Raw genomic sequence first — 14,077 nt, 5'->3', positions numbered from 1 at the left:
GTTTATGCACCATTACAAATCTCACTCAAAGCAGTTCTGGGGGTTTTAATCTCAACCAATGATCCAATGGCCCTACACAATTGCCACCAGAAAAAGCAAAGTGCCACCCAATATTCTATGCACCTGCTAACACTAGCAAAAACACTGCTATTATCGGAATTCTGGTCAAAAAATCCTGAATACAAATTATTTTCCACATTCATTTTCCAGAAGAACATTAGGTCAACTTGCATGATATGTATACGCACCAAACAGCAGCTGTGAGCGCCTATTGTGTGCCTCACTGGGAACAGTCATCTCCCTGTCCTCTGCAAGGACAGCAAGAGGATAGGAAGACGGGGATGAGGACAGGATGCTGGCTTCCAGTCCTCATCGAGGCCACTAGGGTTAGTGGCCCTCGGGTAAATCGGTAAAAATCAGCATTGGGTTCACTGGTATCTGAACCTTGTACACAGTCCATCACCATCATGATATCATAATCATCGTTTCTTATTCATTACACAGCAGCATGGTAGTACTACGAGCTTCTCTTGCATGTGCTACTCATATTTGGTGTGTTAGTACCAAGGCCCTCATAGCAAGGTGGGTGCCCACAATTTTTTTTTTTCCAGGATGGCATCTGCTTACTGGAGGACTGAGGAAGCAGATTCAAGCCCTAAGTACCCATGGGAGTTTCAAATGTTAAATAGTCCTAAAAACATCTCTAGATGTAATGTACAGTTAAGGGGTTACGAGTTAAATAAAAAAAAAAAACATTAATGTGAACACATTCACCCCTCCCCCTTCTCATGGTAAGTGCTACCCCCCCTCCTCCTGTATTACAATGATTACTTTTGATAGTTTCACCCTCCCAATCTCTGTTGTCCTTGGAAGTGTCAGGTCTGCAAGCCTGTTTTCTCTCTACACCAGTGCAATACTAGCTGTAAGTTTGCCCATGGGGCTTCAACCTGTCAATATGCAGTGTTCTGAACCCTTTGTGGACATTTTAACCATGTTAAGAATACTTTACCTGAATATACCCAAGGGCCACCTTCCATAGTGACCTCAATGGGAGTAGGAAACTGGCAGCTTGTCAAAGATACTCCAAAATATTTCACCGGATATTTTTACATCTTTATTTTGAAAGAGTACTGTACTCTAAGCAGACTACCCATTAACTGCATTGTGATGATGCCCACTCTGTATTTAACTGGTCCTTTGGTCACTATAGGATGGGATAATTCATTTTTAACTTGTTGCACAAGGACTACATTCCTTTCTTACCCCTTCTAGTGCTGGGATGAACCACTCCAAGCTTCATCCCCCAACTTGTCTCCTCTGTTTCTTATTCCTTTCCCCTACCCTCACTATCATTGCCAATATCCACCCCATCTTAGACATCAGTTTCCAGTCGTGATTATAACCGACACAGCAATACGTTACATCCACTGCTTTCCTCTATGCTGTGCTCATCTTCCAGTCAGAAGTGTAATTCTTCACTAACCTCTTGAATAATTGCTAATGTAACCTAAAACTAAACATTTATTTAACATTATCAAGCAAACAATAGAAACTATGCTCAGTGAAGCCTCCATAAGCACTTATTAAAGCTGTCTGCAATAATCTGACAATAGTATAGAAAAAAATCAACAAATTAACAAATATTTATTTATAAAAGAGACTTAGGCAGCATGGGTGGTACATGTTGCACAAGAAGTTACCACATAATTAACTTAACCCATGGTTTACAACACACCTGAATCGACAAAATCCATGACCGAGAAATTTAGAATCTTAGATAATTTCTAAAGAAATGATAGAAACAATGCCAAAACAATGCCTAGAACTATGAACAAATGTTTAATCAGATAAAAGGGAACATTTAAAAATATATTTAAGACCATTTGCCATACATTGGGATTAAGAAAAGAATCACAGCCAATGGCATCAATTTAACAGTTCTCTCAATTTGAAGAACCCTTCCAAATAAGTTCCTAGCATCACAGGCAGGTAGTTAACTACCCAAAGTCTATACCTAATTTTGTTCAGTGGCTACTTGTACAATAATAATTTGTTATTTAGGCAAACTTACTTGCATAGAATACAAGCAGATTGTACAATTCATTGGGAAAGCAAGTACGATTCTTAAAGCCACTAATATGTAGTGTGTTTTGGGTGCGGTGTGGGACAAACTTGAAAATTAAAACTAAACGAGATCAAAAACAATAATGAGCTGAAGTGGAGAAATAGAAATAAACATTACAAGTATACCTGATGATTGGAACAGCACAAACTGCAAGAGAACAACATAGTAACAAGAAGCACGCAAATCCTCTAAAACACTCAATTCACAACCAAGCCTCAAGAACACACTATTCAATCACGATCAAATGACATATCAATCAAGAATTAGAGCAATCCTGTGATTCGAACCAGCATTTCTGGGTCGACAAATTACGCCAATGACTTTTTGCACAAGCCTCAAGTATTACAGCACTATTTTACTACACAATAAATCTAACTCCAAGCCTTCCCTGATATCCTTGAAAAAAACAGTAACTAGTCGATGAAAGTGGAGACGACACTGTCGGTTACAAGCCAGACCAATATCAACCTTACCAAATTGTACAATAGTTTCTCATTTTGGATACACAGCTTTAATCTTATTTAATCGTGAGATATTTATAAGCAAACAATGTGACACGTAAGCAATAATCTTAACTAAAAACCTGAATTAGCCGAGATATTCAAGCACAGGGGGGGGGGGGGACCTACTACCCTTTGAAGACCGATTAAAAAAATCTAAGGAAACCCCAAAAGCTCATGGTTTGAGATTTTATAACCTATAAGACCATTGCATATATCCTAGGACAAGCACAAGACATTTATCGAACTAACCAAAGATAACATTTTAGCCTCATTTCTAAACCCTATATATCTTGAGGTTATATCTTGAGATGATTTCGGGGCTTTTTTTAGTGTCCCCGCGGCCCGGTCCTCGACCAGGCCTCCACCCCCAGGAAGCAGCCCGTGACAGCTGACTAACACCCAGGTACCTATTTTTACTGCTAGGTAACAGGGGCATAGGGTGAAAGAAACTGCCCATTGTTTCTCGCCGGCGCCTGGGATCGAACCCAGGATCACAAGTCCAGTGTGCTGTCCGCTCGGCTCCCTCCCTAACCCTAACCTTCTATCCATCAATTGAAGTTGGCTTTGCCACAAGTAATCCAGAGATCCTGTAGTACACTGGTGTACAGTCCACTCACAATCAATTATCCCATGTTTGAACCCCTGGTAGAACAAATGGTTGGGTACTTTGCCTTTCACCTGATGCCTCTATTCATCTAACAGTAAATAGGCACCTCAGGAGTTGGCCAACTGTTGTGGACTGCATTTTGGGAATGATCAGTATATAAATTTTCCTTGAGGGACCTGGATATAAGCATAAGCTTCTTGTCCTGGACAATGGGAATTAAACGTTGCACATTCCGCAGACATTTATCCAAATCATTCCTTTTGCCAGTTCCCCCATCCCCCTATCCGTACATTATTGCCATAATTCAATCATTCAAAATCAAAGTCCAACATTATTGAAATACCAAGCATGATAAAAAAATATCTGCTGAAGTACTTGTACCAACCATAGCCTTGTTCAGCTGTTTAATCGCAAAACTTTCATGGTACCCGGTATACCAAGAGAGAAAAATATAAATATCAAGTAAAGATGTGATAGACAAAACATTGCAACCAGTATCAAATCAACCGATGTCAAACATCTGAAATGACTACGAAACATACAAACAGCTATACAGTATGCCTAGCTATTGAAATTAAATTATTTATGCCAGCCCCATTCTCAAAAGTTACTTTTCAAAATCTAACCCCTAAAAAGTATCTCAGCCCAGCAGTAATACCGACACCTACTTTACATATACAGTAAATCCAAACATCAAATATTAGAATGAATGCCAAAGCATTGCATTCATCCCTCTGACAACTACATTTGTGATGTCCCTAAGTGCTGTTAAATTAAGTAAGCATGAGAAGATTGTATGGCAAATTAAAATTTGTTGAAAAATTCAAGTGAATACGAGTAAAAGAAAGCAACAAAGAAGGATAAATAATTTCTCCAAAACATACTGTATTGTCAGGTTCAAGAAAATCTTGCCGACTACTGTACACGAAATTGCAGCAAGATTTAATAAAATAACATCAACGGGAACACACATTTTTACCCCAAAGACACTTCATACTTGGCCAACCAACTTAACCTTAATTGTTATTCACTAGTTAATACACTTAATGCTATTTTCAGACAAGAGCCAGTGTTATTAATTCTGCACATTTTCAATCAAGACCTTTCTTGGGAATAAGCACATTACTAATATTTAGTGCATGCAGTACAAAAACAAATTAGCTTTACAGTGAACTTCCACTCTAAAGGATAGTCATGCTGAGCCCATCTGCAGGAAAATTTATACAATTGTGTGTTTGCAAATTTCCAAAAAATTATGCATTGATGATATACAGTATCACATTTTTCCCCACATTGATACAAAAAATTACACGAGGGGAAGGGGGGGATTTGTTAACTAAATTTATAGAATTTCTTTTTAATTCATGTTTTTATGTAGTAATTGGTGGACAGAAATTATGTAGAGTACATGTAGACTCGTTCCACCCGAAGTCGTCCGTTAATCTCCAGTGCAACTGATGACAATGATTATAAAAATATAATCCTTTCAGGGCATCTAGCTTTTTGGCAGACCAAATTCAGTTTAAACAGGAGTTCACTGTATTTACATGATAGGTTTGTATACTATTTCATAACATTTACCATAACTTAGTATATAAATGCAATTAACCTTCTCAAACATAACAAAAGACTTGCATACAAAACTTCTATACAGTTTTTTTTAGAAATGCATAAATACAGGTGCAATATTGTCTCGTGAATATGACTACAATCAAAAACGTGTGTATGGTGAATAAAAATTTAAATTCAAAACAAAATGTGAATTAGATACCATCACAAATGGCAGCTGTTGTACCTTAACCCCACTCACAAATAGTCAATGTCTTTTGTGTTACAGATTGCATAACTGCAGGATAAAACTGGTGATATGCGTGCATAAAGTTTCAACACCTATGAAAAATAAAACCACCACAGAGTACTACTAGTAAAACTGCTTACTGTGATCAGCCAATTACTATAAAAGCTTACTGAAAAAATTATAAAACCATTGACAATGGGTACTTAAAGCTAAAGACAATAATGATGTAGTACTTTATCACTGGAGTACTACACATTCTTTTACTCCAATATTAGGACACTTACAGTACACTACAGTAATTACAAAACTATTTTACATGCACTGAAAATAGTATTTAAATTTACATTAAATATGTAATACCACCACTAACTATTCAAAACAGTGACAGGACAAATAAATATTAGTTAATGTATTTTCATAAATAAATCAAACCATAAACCTATGCATGTAAATCAGACATCACTGTGCTGCTCGAGGACAACACAGTTTAAACAAAATTATTCTATAGGAATACACAAGTATCCAAATACAGTACAGAAGAAACTACTTTTATATCAGCAGCAACGAGGACGACAACATCAATAACAACAACAACCACCTCAACACAAATACCTGATCACAATAAGTAGCTTCAAGTGTAAAAGCTGGGGTGAAAATATATAAAATCCACTTTTAAATTATCCACAGGACTAACCTTTATCTTTTCTAGTTCTTCTTCTGTACGTGATAATTGCTTCATGAGGTCCACCATGGGACCTCCAGAGGATAAAGAGGATTGACTTCCATCTTCGCCATCCTAATAAAAGAAATATTATAATTTGTTTTGTTGGCGACAGGTAGCCTGTGTATACATACTCAAGGTTTGTATCGAGGCACTCTCCACTCCAAGGTCAAACTACTGACCTTCCCCCAGATGCAACCCCACAACAGTTGTGCATCTCCCAGGTACCTATTTACTGCTAGATAACCAGAGGCATTAGGTAAAAGGAATCATGCCCAACCATTGCTGCCCTGCCTGTGAATAACCCAGGATCCACGATTAAGAGTTGAGAATGAAGCCATCTTTACGAAGACAAAATCATGCCAAATACTGTATTTGTATATTCTGCTGTTCAACCCATAGGTTTATTATCTTATTGATAAAGAATTTCCCATTTTGTCCTATATTACTGATCCTTGAGTTTAAAGCTGTTGCCCTTGTAAGTGTTACACTAGATTTTTTAATAAAATAGTTTGGATTAACATCTTCCAAATATAATACAGGTATTTTAGCATTTTGGTGGTCTGATCAATCCCCCAATATTCCCAAGCATAAACATTCTGGGCTCTCCGCGCTGTTCACGGGCCGCTTGGCGAGGAGATTTTTTATAATTAATTCACGTTTTCTTATCTATTGGTTTATAGCTATAAATTTGGTGCCAAAATGTTTCCAAATAAATTGTCTAAGAGAACAAATGCAAAAACAAAAGTATGTATTTATAATAATTGATGCTTCTCTCCGCACATTCCCGAATGTAAACATTGGGCACTTGGCAGGTCAGAAAGTTTGCAAATAAACTCTAGAGAAAAGATGAAAAAAAGTATACACAGTATTTGAAATTGATTATGCACAACAGTGATGAATATACAAACTTTTGTGAATATCAATCCGATGACGCATATTAGCATCATCAGAATGTGAAAGTGCTAAAGGCCTCCAAGATCAGCCCTGTTTTGTGGTTTGCAGTATTAGTCTTGAGGACTGTCTTTTCTATTGATACTATTTACAGTATTTCTGGGATGAATTGTCTTGCTCTGATTTGAACTCCTCCCAAAGCAGTCATGGCCTTTTTGAAGTCGAGTTCTCAATAGTTAAAACAGAGAGCGCAAAGAGTTGTTCTAAACAGAAATAAATCTAAACTGGAAAAATGTGGCCAATGAGGAAGGGTGGGAAGGGGAAGAGGGGACGGCGAGGAAGGGTGGAAAGGAGACAACCAAGGTGAAGGCAGAAACCAAGGTAGTAGTAAGGCTGAGACAGTGATATGGCCATGAGGAAGATGGATACTGTGATATGGCCATGAGGAAGATGGATACTGTGATATGGCCATGAGGAAGATGGATACTGTGATATGGCCCCAGGGTAAAACAGATACTGCAAAATATGGCAATGGGCAAAAGTGGAAATAGTATATGTACAGTATATGTATGATATGATCTCTTGAAAAGGTGAAGACGGCCTGACATTGTCACAGTAGTTAGGTGGAAACATAACCCATAGGGATGTGTGTATACTGTTATATGGCCACAGGTGAAGGTAAATTGTGTGTTTTATGGTTACAGGAAAAGGTGGATACAGTGCAGTACGGCCAAGGCAGATAGTAACCTGGGTGAAATGGCAACGAATAAAAGGTGACCTGGGTGATACACCCATAGAAGAATGACCGAGATACAAGACTGAAGTCTACTAAAGAAGTGGTTAGTGCTATGCCAAGTAACCTTCTCTATTTTAGTTCCTGCCAACAAAAGCTTATTGAGGTTTTTAAGAGTTTTAGTATCACTAAAATACAAAATTGACTAGTTTTTAGAAAGAAGAGAAAAAAAGTAATTTGAATGTCAATTGAATTTAATGAAGGGAACAGGTTTACAAGATCAAGTATAAAGTATATTAGCTTAATCATACAATTACTGCATTTCTCAAACATTAAACAAATCTTTCAATCAGATTATGCTCTGCATTTGTTCGTAGTTTCTTGGTAGGAATATAACAAGTTCATTCTTATAAATTGTTAAGGATCAAATTTTAATTGAGTTTGCCAAAATAAAATCATACCTAAGCATCTCGCCTAACTTATTGAGGGTGAAGCTCATTAGTCCAAGGGTCTAACACTATTACAGTGCTTTTAATTACACTAATGTATCTGCATTTTGATGCTCTCTGGTTAAAAGGTGTCAAAACCGTGGACCATCAAGTGAGAGGACAGGTTGGGCTCGCTTCAAGCTTACCTGATCATCAGCTTGTAACTTGGCTGCCTGCTGGCCTTTAAGGAACATCTGCAAGTACATCTTCTGATGACGAAGCTCGGCTTCTGTGAGTTCATCCTTCAGCCTCGTTACTTCACGCTCCAACTCACGAATTCTTTCCTGACTTCGATCATACATTGGTCGCAATTCAAAGTATCTGAAATTTGTCTACAATTTACTGCCCATTTCATTATTACATTATATTTAACAAGTGAAGAAATAACATTTCACCTATTTTATATCATTTTACAATTCAAACAAATTACTGAAGTCTATATTACTTGAGATTAGCATCACTAAGTTTTGAAAGAAGAGCTTCCACACGATCATTGTGCTTTTCTTTAAGTTCATGGTATTCATCCATATGGTTCCTCTTCAGTTGGTCTTCACGTCTTTCATATTCTTCTCTAAGCCTTGCTTCTGTCTCCTCGACAGCTACCCATGGATCAGCTTCATCTTCATCCTCAATAATCCGCCGCCCTCTCAGTGATCCTCTACTTGCCTCAAATGGATCCTGAGGTTCAATAGATCACATTTAGAATGTATAAATAGCTTTCTAGATTATATACATCGACTTTCCTATCTTATGTTGGATGAAATAATAAAAGACAGTCTCCTTCCTGTTAAAGCCAATTTACATTACTATATGCAAAACTTCTATTCCATAAACCATTACAACTGAACATACCCCCTTAATGATCCCCAAGCTAGCACCTCCCAATTCCTTTCTTTTACTGGAGGCACTTTATCCTGCTCTAACAATAATTATCGTAACTAATAAACGTATACCCGGTAATTGAATAATTCATTCTGTTGGAGGGGACAGACAGCCAGAGTGTATTCATATACATTAGGCTTATATCGAGGGTTGCCCCCTCCCTCCCCAAAGTAGTATTTACTGACCTCAACTTGGAATTCTCAACCGAGTCGAGAACGAACCCGACTGTACAGTACTACCAGGAACCTACCACTATTTGGTGTGAAATTGTTGGTACATTTTTATTACCCACTGTTGTGGGATACATTAAGGGATGAACAGTAGTTGGCTAGGGAGTTCCTCTATACACCAAACAAGCTTCTTGTCCTGATAATGGAAAAAATTTGATTGCCTTAAATAATTCGGTATTATTTAGTCTAACTCGACTGAGTATAGTAATTCATTGTATTAGTGAAATCTGAAGGATCTTTTCTTGTTCCTGGTATTTTTCCATGTAAGAGCTTCAGTTTACCTAACATTTAAAATTATCTAAATGAAATTTATTAACAGCTTTCAAAGACACAGGTAAAAAACCCATGATGTGCAGCTCTTCTTCCACAAAGTTTAAATGAATATGCCTACAATACCCAACTGTACACAAATATTTTCCAAAGACTATACGAACACTTTTTACATTCTATCACATGAAAGCAGGATTTGTCTTGAATATTAATTAAATGGAATAAGTGCAGTTATACCCTTCTCCCAATGTTTAATGTTAAAATAAAAATATTCTTGCATGAATACCCTTGATGAGAGGCAAGGTGAGGTGAGATCATCATAATGGCCGGAGTCTGCCAGAGATCGCGTGAGATCAACAGAATCTGCTGTGGTCTCTGCTACAGAGCCTGCTGCAGGAGAAGCAACTGGAACACGTGCTGTGCCAGGTTCTGTACCTGCATGACATTTAAACAGGGAAAATTATGAACAAATAAATTAGTTAGTTTTTTAATTACTCAAAATAATAGATACTTAACTTGATATGGAAAGGCTGGCTCATCATGTTTTGCCCTCAAAGATATAAAAATGCCTTTAAACAATGATAGTATACAAAGCTACAGTGTATGTGGTTTAGTGCCAAGGAAAATGTTCTAATTTACCCACATTTTCTATGCATTAACCCAGAACATGCTTTACCAATCTACTTACACCCAGAATCCTAATTGTTTACAGTGTGGATTGACATTGTGGTAAATCACTATCACTAGATACTCAAAATGAAGGTCTCTAACCTATATAAATACATTTGACCAAAAGATTTCAGTCAAGGTAATCATTTATGTGATGCAGCTTATACAGGAACACGAAGCTTTAGATAAAACGATGTTTTACTTGCAGGCCCCCTCCCCATGCTTATTTGGCAGAATATTCAAGACATTGGGGTTTGGAATTGAAATTAACATTTTAATTTTGGTAGAAACACCATTATGACATACTGCTATTATTGAACAAGGAAACAATACCCAAGACAGAAGAGCAGTTTACTCTAATTACAACACAAATCTACTATTAGAACAATAACAAACTCTGGCTCCAGACAGCACTCGACCCCCTTACTAAAATCTTTTGAATATGTTAGCTATTAAGTCACTGCATATCTTAAGAGTAAAATAAACATAAATAATTAAATAAATTAAAATTTATTTTTAATTAGCTATGAAGTCACTGCATATCTTAAGAGTAAAATAAAAAAGATAAATAATTAAATAAATAAATTAAATTAAATAATTAAACAAACCAATCAATAAATAAACCAAATTAAATAATATTTAAATAAATAATTAAAAAATAATAAAATAAAATAAATAATTAAAAAATAATAAAATAAAATAAATAATTAAATAAAATAAATTAAATAAATAAGTTAAATAAATAAATTGCATAAATAATAAGTTAAATAAATAAATTGCATAAATATACAATTAAATAATTTAAATAAATAAATTAATTAAATTAAATAATTAATATATATATATATACTAGAAACAAATCTATCTGATATTCCAAGTGCGAGAATCTAGAAATGCTCTGCAAAATCAAGAGACTCCAAAATATCAAATGACCTTCCCAACCATGTCAAGGACTTTACCTCTCTAAATCAGTTTAAGATAAATACTATGCACTACCTAATCAACTACATGTAACCTACCTTACGTCCTAAATGTCAACCCATGTCTTGCTATTTTCAAACAATACTGATTATTGACCAACTTTTATAACTAATGATACTTGCCAGATATAAACTCTACAAATTTTTTTTATAAATGTTTTTGTACACGTGTTTATTTAGTTAAAATTATTTCGGCTGATCTGTTCCAATTCCTGCTGTTCCATCCAACATACAACTACTGTATTGTCACTTTTTTCCTTTTTCAGTCCAATTCATTCTTTTGATCTCGATTAATTTAAGTCTTATTTTTAAAGTGTTTTCCTCATCTTCCCCAAAATGCCGTGTACTAATGGCTTTAGGTATAGTACATACTAGCTCTATCTAGAAATCCAGCATTCTGTTTACAAACACATTGTATGTATTCTATGTACTTTTACTTGAATAATTATTATTATTATGATTAAAAGAATATACAGTATATAAATACCATCTAAGCATTAGAGTATAGTACTCAAGATCTGGGATACTTCAACTTTTGGCAGAGTTGTGCTTTGATTAAACCTATTGTTATCTACCATATACAACTCTCTACAACTACTTGCCCACTCTACGCTGCACTCATGAGCGAGGAGAAGTAACATGGGCATTCATGATGGTGCCAACGTTTCCCTCATACAGTGGCACCACATAATAGCTTATAGCCTGGCACTCACTCAAGCGTCCTCAAATTCATTTACATTAGGTCACCAGAACCTAATAAACCTCAAACCTGGTAAATGACATTTACTCTGCCTCAGACCAGCATCAGGGGAACATTTCCTCCAGCAGTACCAGCTACCTGGACATCATTGGCCTCCTCAACTTTCACCACTACCATATTGTCTCTTCAGGATATGGCTTTATCTCAAATTACTTGGCACTAATCTATTGAGAATGTAAATTGTTAAATACCATATCTCGGCATCTTCTCAATGTGGCTAATTAGCCCCGAGTTTGCACAAAGATCTTACACAACATACATACACACCTGTGCTAAACAAGGATCAGCAGACAAGTTGCCTTGTTTCAAAACTGAAAAGCTAAAAATGCATACCAGTAGTCAAGTTATCCATTAAGCGACTGAGCTCTGGTTCACTTCCTTCGGACGGCGTGGCTGAGGTCTTCGGGGTAGGTGTTGAGGGAGAAGTGCGAGGTTCTGTTGTATGACATCTCTGTATGTCCCCTTGTTGGTCTGGGCTATTGCATATAGCAGGTGTATTTGTGGAAGTTTGTCTCTCTCTTTTAGCGTTTGTCTGAAATAAGGAGGCCTGGTGTGAAAATTAAAAAAACACTACACAGTATAGTACTGCAATAATTATAATGTAATATTAATACTACAAGTAGTATTTCTTTTCTTATAAGTAAACAGTATCAGATTACAGTGGGTTATTAATAGGTACAGTATTTGTATATTTTATAAAGCCACTAATTACATGCAGTATTTTGGCCCTAACTCGCTTGAGGGATTCGTTAAAAAAAAATTATCAAACGACCAACATATTTGGTTGTGGTATTAAAAAAAAAAAAATAAAAAAAGTGCCTTGGGGAGCGATTCTTGGTACATAAAACTACAGAAGTACAATTTGTTATTATTGAACCATATATAAAGGGTAGTGTGCTGTTCAAAGCACCTTCAGTAACCCATATGTCACTTCACCCAATACTCACCTCGGCCTCGTCGTCCCGCTGCTGGGAGCGCGCCTTCAGTAGCCTGAGCTCTACCAGCTCTCTAGTGAGACGGGAGATCTCTGCATCCCTCACGTGGACCTCCCGCCGGGCCTCGGCAAGCTGGCTCTACAGGAAGATGCCAATTTTCACTAGCTCGTCCCTCAACTATATTGTACTTAGCTACCGTGTTTATTACAAGCCCAGTTAACCTATAAATGGGAAGGAGCTAGGTGGTGTGCAGTTACAAATAGATTTTACATATTCATAATTTCTAGCTTTACACATTTATGATATAAATTTGATTACTACTTATTATACACACAAGGTAAAATGAACGTCGTATCTAGAGAGGGAGAGGAGGGAAGTGATTGTGGTGGAGAATGAGAACGCACTATACAAGATTGTTAATTAGTGGGCATTGTTTTCGGTATGCTATTTTGATTACAATTTCCAATGGGTTAGGCGGATACCCCAGCCCCCTCCTCCATGTGCATTTCAACAGCTGTTTATAAATATAAATACTATCCAATTTAAATGTGCTACAGGGTATTTACATTTACAAAACTAAATTCTAATCCTATTTCGACACTTCTTAGAGGGATGTAATAGAACCCATGAACATCACGCCAGAAACACACACGATATGCAGAAACACACACGATATGCAGAAACACACACGATATTCCCAGTGACTAAAATTATGCAAATGTGCCATTCAAATAAATGGACTCAATACATATATGGAACTCTCTTCCTAGCGAGTTAAAAAATTGCAAAACAACCTATACTTTATTCAAAAGTAAAACAAAGTACCTAACACACAGAAATCACAATAGCGTGATGTATCAAATGAACAAATCCACAAGGGCCGTGACGAGGATTCGAACTTACTGAGTAATTTGTGATTTCTGTGTGTAATGAAGTAAGGGCGAAGAGGTAGAACGACCTATTGCCATAGCTCGAGTGCATGGGGGGAATTGTGTAAAATTATGGTTTGTCTCTGAGAGAGTGCAGGATCCAAGTAAATTCAGTAGAATTTCTGGTTGCAATTCTTATGTCGTAGCTCAGTCGATTAAGGCAGCGTCTGGGATGCTCTTGGACGCAGGTTCGAATCTACGTCACGGCCCTTGTGGATTTGTTCAATAAAGTACCCAATTTCATCATGGTATCCCACCTTGTGCTACTAACTTGCCTAAAATTTTACAATTTAGAGATGAAAGTTCATCAGTAGTTAATATGTGAATTCAAATTATGTTATTATGTGCAGTATCTATCATTACATTTACTCTTTACTCAATACTAGGTGTACCCTGCCACGCGTTGCTGTGGCTAGGTAACGCATGCGTGTTGCCGAGCCACAGCATTCCTCCAGTCCCCCTGTCCTTCCCACCATTCTTCCCTCGTTGTTCCAACCATTACCCATTCCCCCGTCCTCCCCACCATTCCTCATTCTTGTTCCCTTGTCTTCCT

The 14,077-nt window shown here is 36.8% G+C and overlaps 1 protein-coding gene across 1 annotated transcript in view; it reads right to left on the bottom strand.

Annotated features, from left to right (window-relative positions):
* Nucleotides 1–14,077, bottom strand: part of qtc (quick-to-court) — a 66,341-nt gene that overhangs the window by 8,936 nt on the left and 43,328 nt on the right. Inside the window, exons 6-11 of the mRNA XM_069300580.1 lie at nucleotides 12,608–12,733; nucleotides 11,994–12,192; nucleotides 9,538–9,686; nucleotides 8,315–8,547; nucleotides 8,016–8,190; nucleotides 5,728–5,829 (exon numbers count right to left, since the gene is read on the bottom strand). Of these exons, the coding sequence (XP_069156681.1) occupies nucleotides 5,728–5,829; nucleotides 8,016–8,190; nucleotides 8,315–8,547; nucleotides 9,538–9,686; nucleotides 11,994–12,192; nucleotides 12,608–12,733 (984 nt within the window). The remainder of the gene's footprint in view (nucleotides 1–5,727; nucleotides 5,830–8,015; nucleotides 8,191–8,314; nucleotides 8,548–9,537; nucleotides 9,687–11,993; nucleotides 12,193–12,607; nucleotides 12,734–14,077) is intronic.

Source organism: Procambarus clarkii, chromosome 5, assembly GCF_040958095.1.
Source record: "Procambarus clarkii isolate CNS0578487 chromosome 5, FALCON_Pclarkii_2.0, whole genome shotgun sequence".
NCBI classification, from domain to species: Eukaryota; Metazoa; Arthropoda; class Malacostraca; order Decapoda; family Cambaridae; genus Procambarus; species Procambarus clarkii.
The sequence above is the reverse complement of the archived record's forward strand: the minus strand, read 5'-3'. Positions and strand labels throughout refer to the sequence as shown.